The 15,463-nt window shown below is 40.4% G+C and overlaps 1 protein-coding gene across 1 annotated transcript in view; it reads right to left on the minus strand.

Annotated features, from left to right (window-relative positions):
• Window positions 1–15,463, minus strand: part of LOC124764449 — a 155,477-nt gene that overhangs the window by 32,902 nt on the left and 107,112 nt on the right. The window contains exon 3 of the mRNA XM_047249134.1: window positions 8,732–8,835. Within this exon, the coding sequence (XP_047105090.1) occupies window positions 8,732–8,835 (104 nt within the window). The remainder of the gene's footprint in view (window positions 1–8,731; window positions 8,836–15,463) is intronic.

Consider the following 15,463-nt stretch of genomic DNA (forward strand, 5'->3'; position numbering starts at 1 on the left):
TTTGTTGGTTTCAATAACATGAGATTAGGTGTATAAGATGAAGTTATTTGCTTTAATGATGGGACAGTTAGCAGATGTGATGTTTCAGAGATGTTGTAACTAACTCCTGGTTTCAATATGAGACAAGCACTGATGGCAATTGATTCCTTGAGAGTGTCTGAAGGCGAAAAATGGATTCTTGAGGCAACTAAAGAGGCCAGAATAGCAAAGAGGAGCAAGAAAAGGAAGAGAGAAGATGAGGAACACACAAACCAAGAATATTATGCAACTGGAGGGTTTTAAGTACAGCAGAGGTGAGTAACAGATGAAATGTACCTTTAAACTGAATTTCCCAAGAATCAAATTATCTGACATGTTTATTTTGTGCAAAGAAAAGAAGCTGTTTGAGCTAGAGGTTTGAAATTTTTGTGGTATTTTAGGTTATAATTTGGTGAAAAGCAGACTACAGACACCAGCTTACTGTCACCAGGAGGAAAAATATACCCTTATTAATTATAAAAAATTACTTTAATTTTCATTGTCTAATTTCTGTGTTTATAGTATAAAAACTATTAATTGAAAACAGTTGATTGTAGTCTACTTTTTAGATAACAATGGCATAAATGTGTGCACAAAGTTTGAAGCATCTAAGAAAAGTAGTTAATAAGTCTATAGACTTCAAACTTGGACTGGCAGGAAAAATTTTGAATTACTGACCGACATATATGTTTATATAATAAAGTTTAGATCTAAGCTATTCTGATTATTCTTATACCAAAATCTTCATCCTTAAAACACTTTCATTGTCCTAGAATTTCTTTTTAATTAGAGTTCACATTTTGTACTTAGACCCTCGTAAACTTTACGAAAATTCCTACTATTTTTCCAGCCGTTCACTGGCAAGTTACCTTAATAGACTTTTAGGGAATATCTTAAGGAACGTTGTAGGGCGTATGTAACTGACCATGCTGTTCAGGTTGCACTATACTACAAAAATCCAAAAGTTCTGACACAGGATTAATAAAAGCCGGCCGTTGTGGCCGAGCGGTTCTTGGCGCTTCAGTCCAGAACCACGCTGCTGCTACGGTCGCAGGTTCGAATCCTGCCTCGGGCATAGATGTGTGTGATGTCTTTAGGTTAGTTAGGTTTAAGTAGTTTTGAGTTCTAGGGGACTGATGAGCTCAGATGTTAAGTTCCATAGTGCTTAGAGCTATTTGAACCATTTTGATTCATAAAAACAGCAACATGTTAAGATGATAGCTTTAATGCTTCAGGTGTTCTACTTAGTCTTCCTCACTTGAATTCAAGGCACAGAACATTCATATAACCATGTGAAACTATCCAAAAGTCCTCTTTTGGGATATTGTACAACTCGTGTCAAAATGGCTAGAGTGTTAGTTACGCCGCCAAAGCATTGGCCCTTGTGTGAATTTCTGCACTGTCGTGTTGTTGTATGTTAGTACTGATATCATGAAATCTCATCACCAATGACGATTTTTTGCGGTAGGGGAATGTGCAGGTTTTGCATTTCAATAAAGCCACGACAGGCATCCACTCGCCGCTGTTTTCGTTTGGGAACCAGGTGTACATAGCTTTCCTTTCTTCAACACATTCTGGAGAACGTCTTGAACAGTTGTAGAGATGTTACGCCACAGCTATTTGTGACACAACAACGTCGCACCTTGATTACCCGTCGAGACCGTCTGGCCTGGTCACAACTGATTGCTCGAACGCATTTCTATTGCTTAGAGTCGTTAATTCAAGGTGCCAGCGCAGTTGTTGAGTTCACATTGTTTATACGCCTGGAATAGAATCAGTCTTTAAACTCATTGACAAACGGTGCATAAAACGTACAAGAACCAAGAGGGAACCACAAGTATGAAAGACCAATAAAGAAGTGCTCGGATTAAAAATAGTGTAAGACAGCGATGTGGACTGCTGCCCCTACTGTTTAGTCCATACATTAAAGAAGTAATGAAGGAAATAAAAGAAAGATTCAAAAGTGAGATTAAAAGTCAGAGTGAAAGGATATCAGCGATAAATTCGTTGTTGGCAATGCTATCCTCAGTGAACGTGAAGAAGAATTACAGGACATATTGAATGGGATTAACAGTTAATGTTTACAAAGTATGTATTATGAATAAACCGAAAAAAATCAACAAATATAGAGTAGCACAAACGAGATTAACGATAAACTTACGATCATAATTGGGTACCACGACGTAGTTGAAGGTAAGGAATTCTGTTGGCTGGGAACCATCAGACTTGGAACTTTAGGACGGATGGCCAATGTGCCATAGTTGGTGGACTGTGTTACCTGCGCGGGAATCACATCACCGTGAAACTATATCAAACTGCAACGCTTCCAGATGATCGGATTTTGATTCAGAAACTCACAGCAGATCATGAATATGATCCAGTGAAACGTATTGCGGATAAGTGCGTGGATAAACCAATTTTCAATCAACGTACCGTTGGTGATCGATTACTAGGCAAGCGCACAATCATAGAATATATCAGGACATAAATTCATTTAAAAAATATGTCCCGCCTCAACCTCCTCTCGCGCTCCCAGCCTCTTCATCGGACGGTAGCACTTGCAGCCTACATCCTCAATTATATGTAGGATCTATTCAAATATCTATCTTCCTTTACAGTTTTTAGCTCTACAGTTCCCTCTAGTACCACTGAAATTAGTCTCTGGTGTCTTAACACATCCTGTCCATTCTGCATTATGTCCATTACTTCACCGGTCCGGTGGAGAACCTCTTCACCTATCATCTTACAAGTCTACATAATTTTCAGTATCCTTCCACAGTAACACATCTCAAACGCTTTGATTTTCTTATTTTCCGGTTGTCTCACATTCCATAATGCACTACTTCATAATATTGTGGTCCAGACGTACATCCTCTAAAATGTTTTCCTCAGATTAAGGCCGGTGTTTGATATTTGCAGACTTATCTTTTTTAAATCTTTCTTGCTTCGTCCGTCTTGTGTGATAATGCGTTGTTTTGCTTGCAAAATTGCAAAATTCCGTACCTTTACCTACTTGTGGTCTGCAGTTTTGATGTTAAGATTATCGTTAGTCTCATTTCTTCAGCCCTTCATTACGTTTGCTTTTCTTCGGTTTACTCTCAGTTCATATTCTGTGTCCAGTAGACTATCCGTTCCGTTCAATATGTCCTGCAATTCTTCTGCGTTTTCACTGAGCATAGCAATGCAATGCTATCAGCGAATTTATCATTGATATCCTTTTACTCTGAGTTTTAATCTAACTTTTGAATCTTTCTTTTATTTCCTTTATGACTTCTTCCATACACATATTGAACAGCAGGGAAGAAAAACTACATCGCTGTCGTACCCCATTTTTAATCTTAAGCACTTAGTTCTTGGTCTACCTTTCTTGTGGTTCCCTCTTGGTTCTTGAACGTAATGTGCACCGTCTAACAAAACGTTCCTAGATCGATTTCATTCCAGACTTATAGGCAACGTAAGCGCACCTCCTATGGTGGCAGCTTGAACTAACAACTATAAGCGACAGTCAGTTGTGACCAGGCAGTGTTAAGTGGTGAACGTGCAACCGTAGTGTGTCAACGTTGTTGTATCACAAAGTGCAGGGGAGCGATATTCCTGAACCATACGTTCAAGAAATCCTCCAGAATGTTGTGAAGAAGAGAAAAGTGTGTGGAATGGTTGTCCCACACACCTTGACTCCCGTGCAAAGACAACGGCGTATCGACGCCTGCTGCTACTTCAGTGAAATTCAAAACGCGAACAATCATCAAGGCTAATGAGACTTGATGTTATCAATGTGAACATAGCACAAAAGACCAAGGGGCAGTAATTCACAAGAAGAGTGAACGCTTTGACGACATAACCGACATTTAAGCCATAGTGATGCGCGAATGGAATAACATCCCAAAGAAGAACTTTTTATGAGCTCCTCATAGTTGTATGAGCGTTCTGTGCGTTGCAGCCTACTCAATTGCAGGGGGAGTACGTAGAACACCTAAAGCGTTAAAACTAGCATCTTAAAGTCTTTCTGTATTTTTGTAAATCCAGTCTCGAAAGATTTTGAACTGACAGGATATATTATCCGTCATTACCCGTAGCTTACACTTATTTTCCACAGAATTTCGAACATCTTGCACCAACTTACTCTGTCAAACACTTTCTTCAGGTCAACGTATCCTAGAAATGTGTATTGATTATTCTTTCGAAAAGCCAAACTGATACTCATCTTATAGAACCACACTTTTTTTTTAACGTCACCTGTATATTATTTTTATGAGGATTTGAGATGGTTGAGTCTTTAAACTGACTGTGTGATGGGTTTTGCACTTATCTGTCCTTCCTCTTCCCATAGTCTCATGCTAGGTCTCCCGGCTCATAGATTCTGCACTATTTTTGACCAACTTGGCCACTATCCTTAATGATTTAATAAATTTATCTATCACTTCCTAATATCGTGTCGGACTTCCTTTTCGTCGGCGTAGTGCAGCAACTCGACGTGGCATGGACTCAACAAGCCGTTGGAAGTCCCCTGCAGAAATATTGAGCCATGCTGCCTCTGCAGCCGTCCATAATTTCGAAGGTGTTGCCTGTCCAGCATTCTGTGCACGAACTGACCTCATGTCGGGCGACCTGTCATCGAAGTGTCCAGAATGTTCTTCAACCAATCGCGAGCAGTTGTCGTCTGCTGAGGTGGCACGTTGTCATCCATAAGAATTCATCGTTGTGTGTGAACATGAAATCCACGAATGGCTACAAATGGTCTCCAAGCAGCCGAACTTAACCATTTCCAGACAATGATCGTTTCAGCTGAACCAGAGGACCCAGTCCGTACCACGTAAACACAGCGCACGCCATAATGGAGCCACCACCAGCCCGCACAGAGCCTTGTTGACAACACGGGTCCATAGCTTCGTAGGATCTGCGTCACACACAGCTCTTACCAACTGAAATCTGGACATCAGCTGACCAGGCCACGATTTTCTAGTCGTCTAGGCTCGACACAGGCCAGGAGAGGAGCTGCAGACCCTGTCGTGTTGTTAGCCAAAGGCTCTCGCGTCGGTCGTCTGCTGCCATAGCCCATTAACGCCAAATTTTGCCACACTGTCCTTGCAGATACGTTCGTTGTACATCCCACATTGATTTCTGTGGTTATTTCACGCAGTGTTGCTTGTATGTTAGCACTGACAACTCTACGCAAACGCCGATCTCTCAGTCGTTAAGTGAAGGCCGTCGGCCACTGCGTTGTCCGTGTTGAGAGATAATGCCGCATATTTTGTATTCTCGGCACACTCTTGACACTGTGGATCTCGGAATATTGAATTCCCTAAAGATTTCCGATGTGGAACGTCCCATACGTCTAGCTCCAACTATCGTTCTGCACTGAAAGTCTGTTAATTGCCGCCGTGTGGCCACAAATGCGTCGGGAACCTTCTTATGTGAATCAGCTGATCACAAATGCCAGCTCCACCAATGCACTACCCTTTAGTAACTCGTGTACGCGATACTACCCCCATCTGTATAAATGCAAATCGCTATCTCATGAGCTCTGTCATTTCAGTGTGTTGCCCGGTTCCAGTCACAGACGTTCATGCAATGATTTTGTGTGGCCTTATTCAGCTGAATGTTTCAGTGGAACGCTTATATGAATTCAGCCAACACTCAGCTTTCAATCCTCTGGCTCCCTAGCGTCAAATCCACTTGTGACGTCGGATAAAACGCATTGCACTTTAGTTGGCAAAAGAGTAAGCGATCTTTAAAAGAATGCTTAACAAAATTTTGGTAGAATTGACCTTTTCGTGCAAAGCCATTTCCTTCAACTCTCTTTTCATCCAAAGCACAACCCACTGTCTTCTTTTCTTCCTGCCGCTAAACACGTATACTGATTTTGAAACTTGGGAAAACCAGTTTCATATAATGTTATTCGTTTAGGAGATATTATGTCCAACGTTTAAGATGTCGTAAGATCCATAGCGTGAGACAGATAACTTACTGACTCGTGATATCGAAGGAAATTCTGCTTACGCTGATATTTTAAGACAACTATGTTATGACGATATTATAAGTAGCTTCATTAAAAGCAAGTATAGATGCAAAGCAATTAGATGAAACTCTCATTTTAAGATCTGTTGTTTGGGAAAGTATTGTATGTGAACTAAATATAAGCAAAATTTAATTGGCTGTTTACTCTTTCAATCTTGCATTTTCCCAATGGATATACATGCACATATTTAATATACGCTATTTCTAAAACAGAAATATTATTTTATCAGGGAAATGAATATCGACATTTAGTAATATTTCTGTATATAAATTTACTTGTTCAAGGCAATGTTAGTAAAATTAAATGAGTAACTTAATGATTTAAGTTCTTTTCATTTTTAGAAGTTATCACATTATTAAATTATAAACCCATCATAAACATCAATTAAAAAACAAAAATGAAATTCTGCGTAAATGGCTTTTAGTTCGAAAATTGTTCCAAAATGCCATTTTTATCTGTTAGTTGTCAGAAAAGTTCCTCTTTATCTACATCCTACTCAGCCGCCAAGCGATGTGTGGCAGAGGGTACTTCTGCTACCACCAAACGATCTCCTCTTCCCTGTTACACTCCGAATGGCGCGAGGAAAGAATGGTTGTTGGTAAGGTGAGCCTCTGTATTAGTTCTAATTTTGTCGAATTTTCTCGTCATAGTCGTTTCGCGAGATGTGGATGGAAGGAAATAATACGTTCACCGACTCTTATCGGTAGGTGATCTCTCGAAATTTCAATACTAATCCTCTCTGTGACGCACAACGCCTCCCTCGTAACATCTGCTACAGGACTCTGATGAGTGTCTCCCGCACCGGCTAAACGATCCTGTGACAAACGCGCAGCTCTTCGTTGGATCCTCTGTATCTCTTCTATCAGTCCTATTTGGTAAGAGTCCAAGATTGATTAACAATACTCCAGAATCGGTCTAACAAGTGCCTTGTAAGGCAATTCCTTCGTGGATGAATTAAATTTCCTTAAGGCTCTTCCTACGAACCTCAGTCTCGAATCTGCTTTTCATATCCCTCATTTTATGTGGTCACTACACTTAAGATCGCTTTGGATAGCTACTCTAAGATATTATACGGCAGATGCTGTTCCCAGAAATTTGTCATCAATAGTGAAGTTGAACATCAACAAAAGCAAAACGAGGATAATGGAATGAAGTCTGGTGATGCTGAGGGAATTAGATTAGGAAATAAGACACTTAAAGTAGTAAAGCAGTTTTGCTATTTGGGGAGCAAAATAACTGATGATGGTCGAAGTAGAGAGGATATAAAATGTAAACTGGCAATGGCAAGGAAAGCGTTTCTGAAGAAGAGGAATTTGTTAACATCGAGTACAGATTTAAGCGTCAGGAAGTCGTTTCTGAAAGTTTGTATGGAGTGTAGACATGTACGGAAGTGAAACGTGGACGATAAATAGTTTGGACAAGAAGAGAATAGAAGCTTTCGAAATGTGGTGCTACAGAAGAATGCTGAAGATTAGATGGGCAGAACACATAACTAATGAGGAGGTATTGAACAGGAATGGGGAGGAGTTTGTGGCACAACTTGACTAGAAGAAGGAATTGGTTGGTAGGACATGTTCTGAGGCATCAAGGGATCACCAGTTTACTACTGGAGGGCAGCGTGGAGGGTAAAATTCGTAGAGGGAGACCAAGAGATGAATACACGAAGCAGATTCAGAAGGGTGTATGCTGCAGTAGGTACTGGGAGATGAAGAAGCTTGCACAGGATAGAGTAGCATGCAGAGCTGCATCAAACCAGTCTCAGGACTGAAGACCACAACAACAACAGTGTAGTTGTACACCAGTGGATTTATTTTCCTATGGATGCGCAATATGTTACTTTTTTTACGTTTATGGTCAGTTTTACCATTCATGAATCCTTTTCAAGTCACTTTGAAAATCGATACTTTCTTCTGGTGTTGCTACTTTCTTGAACATAACCATATAATTTTGGAACGGTCTTATACAGCTTCCGATGCTTTGTAATGTATCATTTACATACATTGTAGACAGTAACGGTCCTATCACTAGTCCTTGGTGTACTCTGGAAATTACCTTTACATCTGTCGATTTTGTTATGTTGAGAGCGATGTGTTACGTTCTATCTGCACGGAGGTCTTGAATCCAATCGCAAATCTGGTCCGATACTCGGTAACCTCGTAATTTTTTTATTTTATTTTTTTTGTTATTATTACCTAACGGCAGTGCGGGACGGTATCAAAAGCCTTCATGAAGTCAAGGATCACGGAATCAACCTGAGCGACGTTATCTGCCCGTACTGTAGGTTCAGTCTCCTCTGTAGATTCTAAATCTAGCCCTCCACTGTACTGTAGGACGACTTAGGTGGCCAAACTGTTTAATACGGTAAATGAACAATGTCTGAGACGACTGTACAACGCTAAGCACCAGATCATCATAAAGAGGCGTTCTTCAAAATATGTACATTACTGTAGTAGTCGAATATGTTTTTTATTCTGTAACAGTGAGCCTTGAAGTGTAGCGGGACTAAAGTGTAATTTGATGATACTTCCCTGTCTGGAGAGACGTTTCGATGAAAGCAGTGCGGCCACGGAGCCGGCGGTGCTGCCAAACACTTACAGTGAGTAGTCGGTAAGCCGACGGTGCCGTGGGTGCGCAGCCTGGTCGGGGATTACCCGGCAATCAGGTGGGGCAGCACGTCGGCCAATGGCGGCTCACCGTACCGCAGCCACGGCACTGCATAATAATGGCCGCGCTCGCTGCCGGTGCTTCCTTCTGAGAGCACACCGCTGCTGCCGCTGCCGCTGCCGCTGCCCGCCGACCTGGCGCAGTTACCGCAAACGCCGGGCCTCGGGCTACTGAGGTGCTCGCACTTTGCAGGAGATAGCGCGGATGTAGGGCTGTTTGTGGTTGGAGTAACGTGCTCAAGTACGTGTAAAGGGTGTGGTTTATGCGCAGACTGCATACCACCGTCACTCAAAATGAATCAGGGATCTTTTCCAGTCGTTCGAGACCCCCCCCCCCCCCCAAAAAAAAAAGGTTATGAGAAGCCTTTGCTTGTCAGATCAGATTTGGCGGCATCTACTTGTTCAGCTGACCCATAGTTGACAGAAGGGCAAAAGATTATCTCAAGGATATTTACTCGTATTGATGGTGACACAAACAAACGATGAGGAACATGATTTTGTAGACGTGACTGAAAAGGGGGCCGTGCGTCTTGTCATCAGGGCTTGGCTAGAAATGAACTGAAGTGTGAGCTCCAGAGGGCGAAGCGTTTAGCAAAAATAGCATTTTTGGTGCGGGGCGGGCGAGGAATGAGCTACTGTATTTACGTTAACGTCGTTTCCAGCCAGCGGTTGGCACAGTTGGAAAGTATACGTACCGACAATTCGAGGGGCGTGGGGTCGAGACCCCATGTCAAAATTTTGGCTTATTTTATTTTAGTTTTTACATTAATTACTCTGAAAATAAGCCGAAATTCAATATATTTTGTTTATTTATGTTTCATTAATTTAAAAAAAAGAATGTATGAAAAGGAGAGGCATCGCAAATAAACTGCCAATAAGGTATTGTACGCTGTAATTAAATTCCCCTCATGAAAAGTTATTTGGTGTGTCCTCATGGACGCTATAAATACAGTCCTTTGTTGGAAACTTATTTGCAATCTCGGTTTTTCCTTTGCCACTCCTTATCATGCCGTTTGTAGCATTAATAAACGCAATGTAAGTTATTCAGCAGTATTTTGCTTTATTTGCCCTGTAAGTAACATAAAAATTGAAAATAAAAAAGAGAAAACAAACATTTCCAGAGAGGGACTCCACCCTACGACCCTCAGTTTATTATTCTGTACTCTTTCCACCGCGCTGGTAAGCTACGCTAACTTAACAACTCATCTCTCGCTCGATCAGCGCCAAAATGCTATTTTTTCCAAACGCTTTACCATCGGGACATCCCACTTCCGTCACTTTCATTTCTGGCTAAACTCTGCATGCATCGTAAATCTGGACGTAATCGCTGATGACCAGCAGGTTGCCACCGCTTGTGGAAAGAGCTACTTACGGAGCGACGCGGCTCAATTCGGCATACTGGTATGTCTTAGGCTCTTTTGGAAACACTGGTTGTACTTTATTTGTTATTGTGTCAATTACTGTATCGAATCCAATACACTGTCAGCCTAATACCGAGGGCGCTCTGACGACAGGTCACATAAAATTGTAGGGCACGTTCGGAAATTCCTGTTACAGACTTCTGGGACTTGTAGAGGTGAGTGAATACATATAACGTTTCCGTTCTATAACAGTTTCAGTTCAGATGTGTAATGCGTTCATGTCTGCTAAGAGAGGAGATAAGTCTCAGAATTCTTGCCCTTGTATGTAACAGGGCAGACAGGATGACTAGTACTACGCAAGAATATCACCTGATTTCCTAATTGTTACTTAATAGTACTGCGTCACGCCTTGTTTAATTCCTCAAGTAGATGTGGATGAGTTAAACATCAGAAATGAAACTATCTTAGAACGGAAACGGTACACTTTTGCAAATTGATTGCTTTTCAGAATATTATGCACTCACTCTCGTCTACAAGTCCTAGAAGTTTGTAACGCGATGTTCTGAACACTTTGTACCTTAAAGAATACGTCTAACATCAACTAATAAACAAAACCGAAGTTTTCCATTAACACTGGTCGCCTTGAGAGACATCTCATGGACGTTTCATACTGACTGCATCTACATACCTTCAAGATAAAGTATTCAGGAAAATGGGAGAACGATCTAAATTGGCTTCCTTTATGAATAATAGGACATACGAAATAATATTCAGTGTGTACTTCAACATAATCTGTGGAGACAAAGTACGATGTACATAGCAAGAAGATGTGACCAAATATTAAAATTAATAGCCCGAAATTCAACGGTAATTACTGCATTTCCTACAATGACTTGCAGGCAGCTTTTAGCGGTAATAACGAAGAAGACAGTTTTTTTCCGCTGTTTTATTTGGATTTTGTGTGGTATGATCTATTTTAGTTAGAAACTATATACGAATTTTGTGCGATGTCTAAATATTCTTCAAGTTTTGGTCGATTGCCGTGACTTGTCTGCGAGAAACGTTTTCCTAGAAAATGGAACTTGATGTCAACCATCTCTAATTTTATTTCTGTCTTTCTGTTTTACTGCTTTGGGTTCTGTATGAATTGTCAGTTACATATAGTGGTTGATGTAAAGACCTACAAAGCACTATTAAATCGAAATGGGATGCCCGAGGTTGATACATAGGCAGTGGGAAACAACTGAATCACGAAGAAGCAGCCAAAGAATTTACATGAGCGCTGTAATGCGTGTTGCCTATGCACTGCAATCAACTGTGGCACAAGGACGAAGTGAATCTGCTGATGCTAAGATAATGTGATATTGGAGATTAAACTAATTATGAGAAGTCATGTGTATGGGATAATGGAAAAGAATATTTTTAAAGACAAGAAGTGTGTCTATATGCACATCACGACAATACCCAACGTAACTGCAGCCTGCGTACTGGTATGTGACCATCCACAATAATTACTGACGTACATGAATTCAAAAGCTTCCAAACGTATTTAGTGTTATTAAACTGTTTGTGTTAAGAGAATTTGTTATGTAATATTTTTGTTACTCTCAACTGCTAACTTCATATCTACAATTTAATGCAAAAGAGACATTCATAGTGTAGTGTTGTAAGTATTGTATATGCTTTTCCCTATAATTTCCTGGACCGTGAAGAAGCCTGGAAATCAGTAATGTTCGTGCCATTGGCAGTTCAGATCAACCCCTCTCGATCTTCTTCGGTAACAGTATCTTGATCCTCAAGAGCAGTTCTAAATCTTTCGAATAGTTTTACTGTCGCACTTTTGCGAGTTTCATTTTCGAGAATGTTTCGTTCTTCGTGTAACTCTTCCTTCCATTTTTACAATTCATGCTCAGATTTTACGAAACGAAACCGGCTTTGCACACTGCTTATGTGTAAGTATTTTTTCCCTCCTTCATTAGTTAAAAAAATATAGGCTATTCTTTCTCACTGAAAGCTATTACTGTAAATGTTTTTTGGGCATGGTAGGTATTCCATTTTTGTTCTAGACTTTAATTGGCACAACAGTCATCGTTGTTAACACACGGCAATGCCTCGAAGGCAACTGCTAATTATTATGGATATTATGTGAGCTGCAAATTCGAGGAAATAGAAAATGCGAACAATTGTGTCACAGAAACCATGAACGGAAACTGAAATTCGCTTTACAAATTGCGATCGCTTTGTGGCGTGTTGCATCTGTTTACCGATTCGCCGTCAACCAAGTAAATGTGCCCGACCTTTCACACACGCACTGTCTGCTACATGTACGGCATGGATACATTTCTCCAGCCATGGCAGGCTACGAATATGGTAAATTTCATCATTTGAAAAAAATGCTGGCAACGTGTCTTAGCATCAAAAGTTTTGACACGGTGTTTCCTTCAGTGTAGTCTGCCTGTACGAAAAATTTCAGAGCAGATTTCCATATGTCGAATTGGACAGTTTCCTTGTTAGTTTACCAGTTTCACTTGTCTTCAAAGTTCTACATTTTCCAAAGTACTGCATGTACAAATATGACTGATGTATGAAGAGAACGCACTGGATTTGCATTGCACCCACCACTTGGTGGTACGAGTGCAGTTTATTGACAAAATGCAGAAAGCGCTTGAGGATGAAGATTTCGCTTCCAAGTCGATATTCAGTGACAAAGCAAACATCCATTTATCTGGAAAATTTAATAATAATTACATGAAAGTGTGAGGCATAATTTAGTGGCACATGATCGAGATTCCCCAAAGGTTAATGATTTCTGAGCAGTGTCATAAAGGAAGCTACCTAGGTAGTTTTTCTTCAGCGAGAAGACTGTGATCGGTACCTCTTACCTTGATATATTATGCTTGTGTTTTTTTTTTTTTGTGTGTTCCACGACTGACGGCTGATTTCGAGAATTTCGTCTTTCAACATGGCAGGGCCCCTCATAATTGGAGCATTTATGTTCGTTGTTACCTAAACAACAAACTGCTACATAATGTATGGGACGAACTTGGCTACCGCTTGGAAGTTTGTCATGTGACCGGAGGGCCGATCATAGAACATTAGTAGAGTGAAAATGCAACTTTGGTGAGTTTGCTGCTCTATTCATGTTTCAGTCATACTTGTTCCAGTAACACTTTGGAAAATATAGAGCTTTAAAAACGCCGAGTCTTATCATGTTTCATGTGTAAGGTATCAGGATGAACAGTAGTGTATATTAATTACAGTACTGTACACGTTGAATATTGCACGAGGAAATAAGAAAAATAAAATTGCCATTTAACTAGGTGATCTGCTGATAATATAAAGAAATATTAAAATTGGTATAGTAATATTCCGAAGATAATTTGCAGGAAGATGGCATGTTCTCGAAGGAGATGAAACTGACTTTTTGTAATTGTGTACAAGCCAATGTAGCTTATTTTTTATTCAACTGTGGGGACCGGATGACGGTCGCTACCAGTGCGATTAGGTGCTGTACGTAGTTACAACGATCTGAAGTGAGCCTAATTCTGCCGAAACAAGTTATCACAGTTAAATAATAACGTGATCTAGACTGTTTTTGTTCACATAAATGGAATTTACTTTGAACAGGTTTTGTACATGCACTTATTCGACAGAACTATGTATTGGGCATTTGTATCACTGAGAATTTCTAGTGTGTCACACTAACTGTTTATCTAAGTGCCATATATATTATAAATCTGTCTCCTTTGATGCCTTGACAAATGTGTAAGTTGAATGAATTTGCATGACAGGTATTTTCTTGATGGTTTCTAGTATTTCATTATAACTCTGTCTCCTTAGATGCCTTGACAGATGTGTATGTCGAATGAATTTGCATGCCAGACATTTTCTTGATGGTTCCTAGTATTTCCTTTAGCATGCATACTAAAATTCTTAAGAGCATCAGACATCTGAGATTTCTCATCACATGTGTGGCACTATCTCATAATGCAAGCCGGTTATGGGAATCAAACAAATAAGCAATCCGTATCGCACAGAGGTTGTAGTTCCTGAGTGTTGTACTACTGAACCGATTCCTGCTACTTACAATGTTTGTCAACTTATGAGGTCGGTTCGTATTACATCTACATGTACCTTCTTGCTAGCAGATACTTGACTAAAACTAACTGCCTCAGTTGATCTGTCACTAACGCATTTTATTTTCATATCTCTAAACTGACACTTCGCTGCCATGCAATACAGCTATGAAATCACTGTTTTCGAAGCCTTACGTACTGATGTAATGTTAGGAAACTATACTAACGTCATTCATTGGTTTCTTTTTTGGGGGAGAGGGGGGAGAGGGGGGATGAGTAAAAGAAGAATGGTATATGTATTAACACCAGAGTCAGTGGCTCAGGTGGCACTCAAACTCGTAACGTTACTCAGACGGCACAAAGGTCAGAACTCAGCAGTTCTTTAGCCAAAATGATTCCTATACCGGATCTCTTAGAGCTCTGGGTTCACCGAGTGAGGTGGTGCAGTGATTAGCACAATGGACCCGCATTCGGGAGGTCAACGGCTCAAACAGGTGTCCGGCCATTCTGTTTTAGGTAGGTTTTCCGTCATTTCCCTAAATCGCTTCAGCCAAATTCCGGGATTATTCTTTTGAAATTGCACGGCTGACTTCGTTTCCCATCCTCCCCTAATCCTATGATACCGATGACCTCACTGTTTGGTCCCCTACCCCAAATCAAACAACAAGCCACCCTCTGGTTTCAAAATCATGCAGATAATGGACGATCTGGAACAGAATATTTGCAGGTTAGGTACTAAGGACATAATTAACTTATCCCTACGGCAACATCTTATGCTAATAGCAAGTGCTCAAAGTAACGACCGCTAGTGCTGTTTAAAAGACAAGTTCAAGGCAAACTTTACTTTATACATTAACTCATTGCTAGGAAAAGGTGGATATTCGGTTACAGAACCATTTAATTTTTAGCATTCTACTGATCAATACTCAGTGTCTACTATGGTGTAATTAATATACACTATTGTTCGTGGTAATACATGACCACCAGCCTGAGCAGAGCTGAACATAGGATTTAAAAAAAAAATTTAGTCTCATTACTTGCAGTCAACGAATGAAAATTGGGGGAAAGATTGTGCAGCCGCAATTTTTTGTACATTGATAGGAGGGAGCGTCGTGTTGTCATGAAGAACATACTACAAATTCCAAATCCCCACAAGTGGAGTGTGAGAGTGGACTGGGGTTTGAGTGGGAGGCATTTAAGGGTCATTTTATTGTGTTTTTCTTTAATAGCTCGAAACTAGCAGCTTCTAGTAATCCCCGGTGCAAAATTTCCTACACAAAAGGTGCTATTCGTTTTTTCTGTAGGACTGATAGTTTCCACTTGACG

Source organism: Schistocerca piceifrons, chromosome 1, assembly GCF_021461385.2.
Source record: "Schistocerca piceifrons isolate TAMUIC-IGC-003096 chromosome 1, iqSchPice1.1, whole genome shotgun sequence".
Lineage (NCBI taxonomy): Eukaryota > Metazoa > Arthropoda > Insecta > Orthoptera > Acrididae > Schistocerca > Schistocerca piceifrons.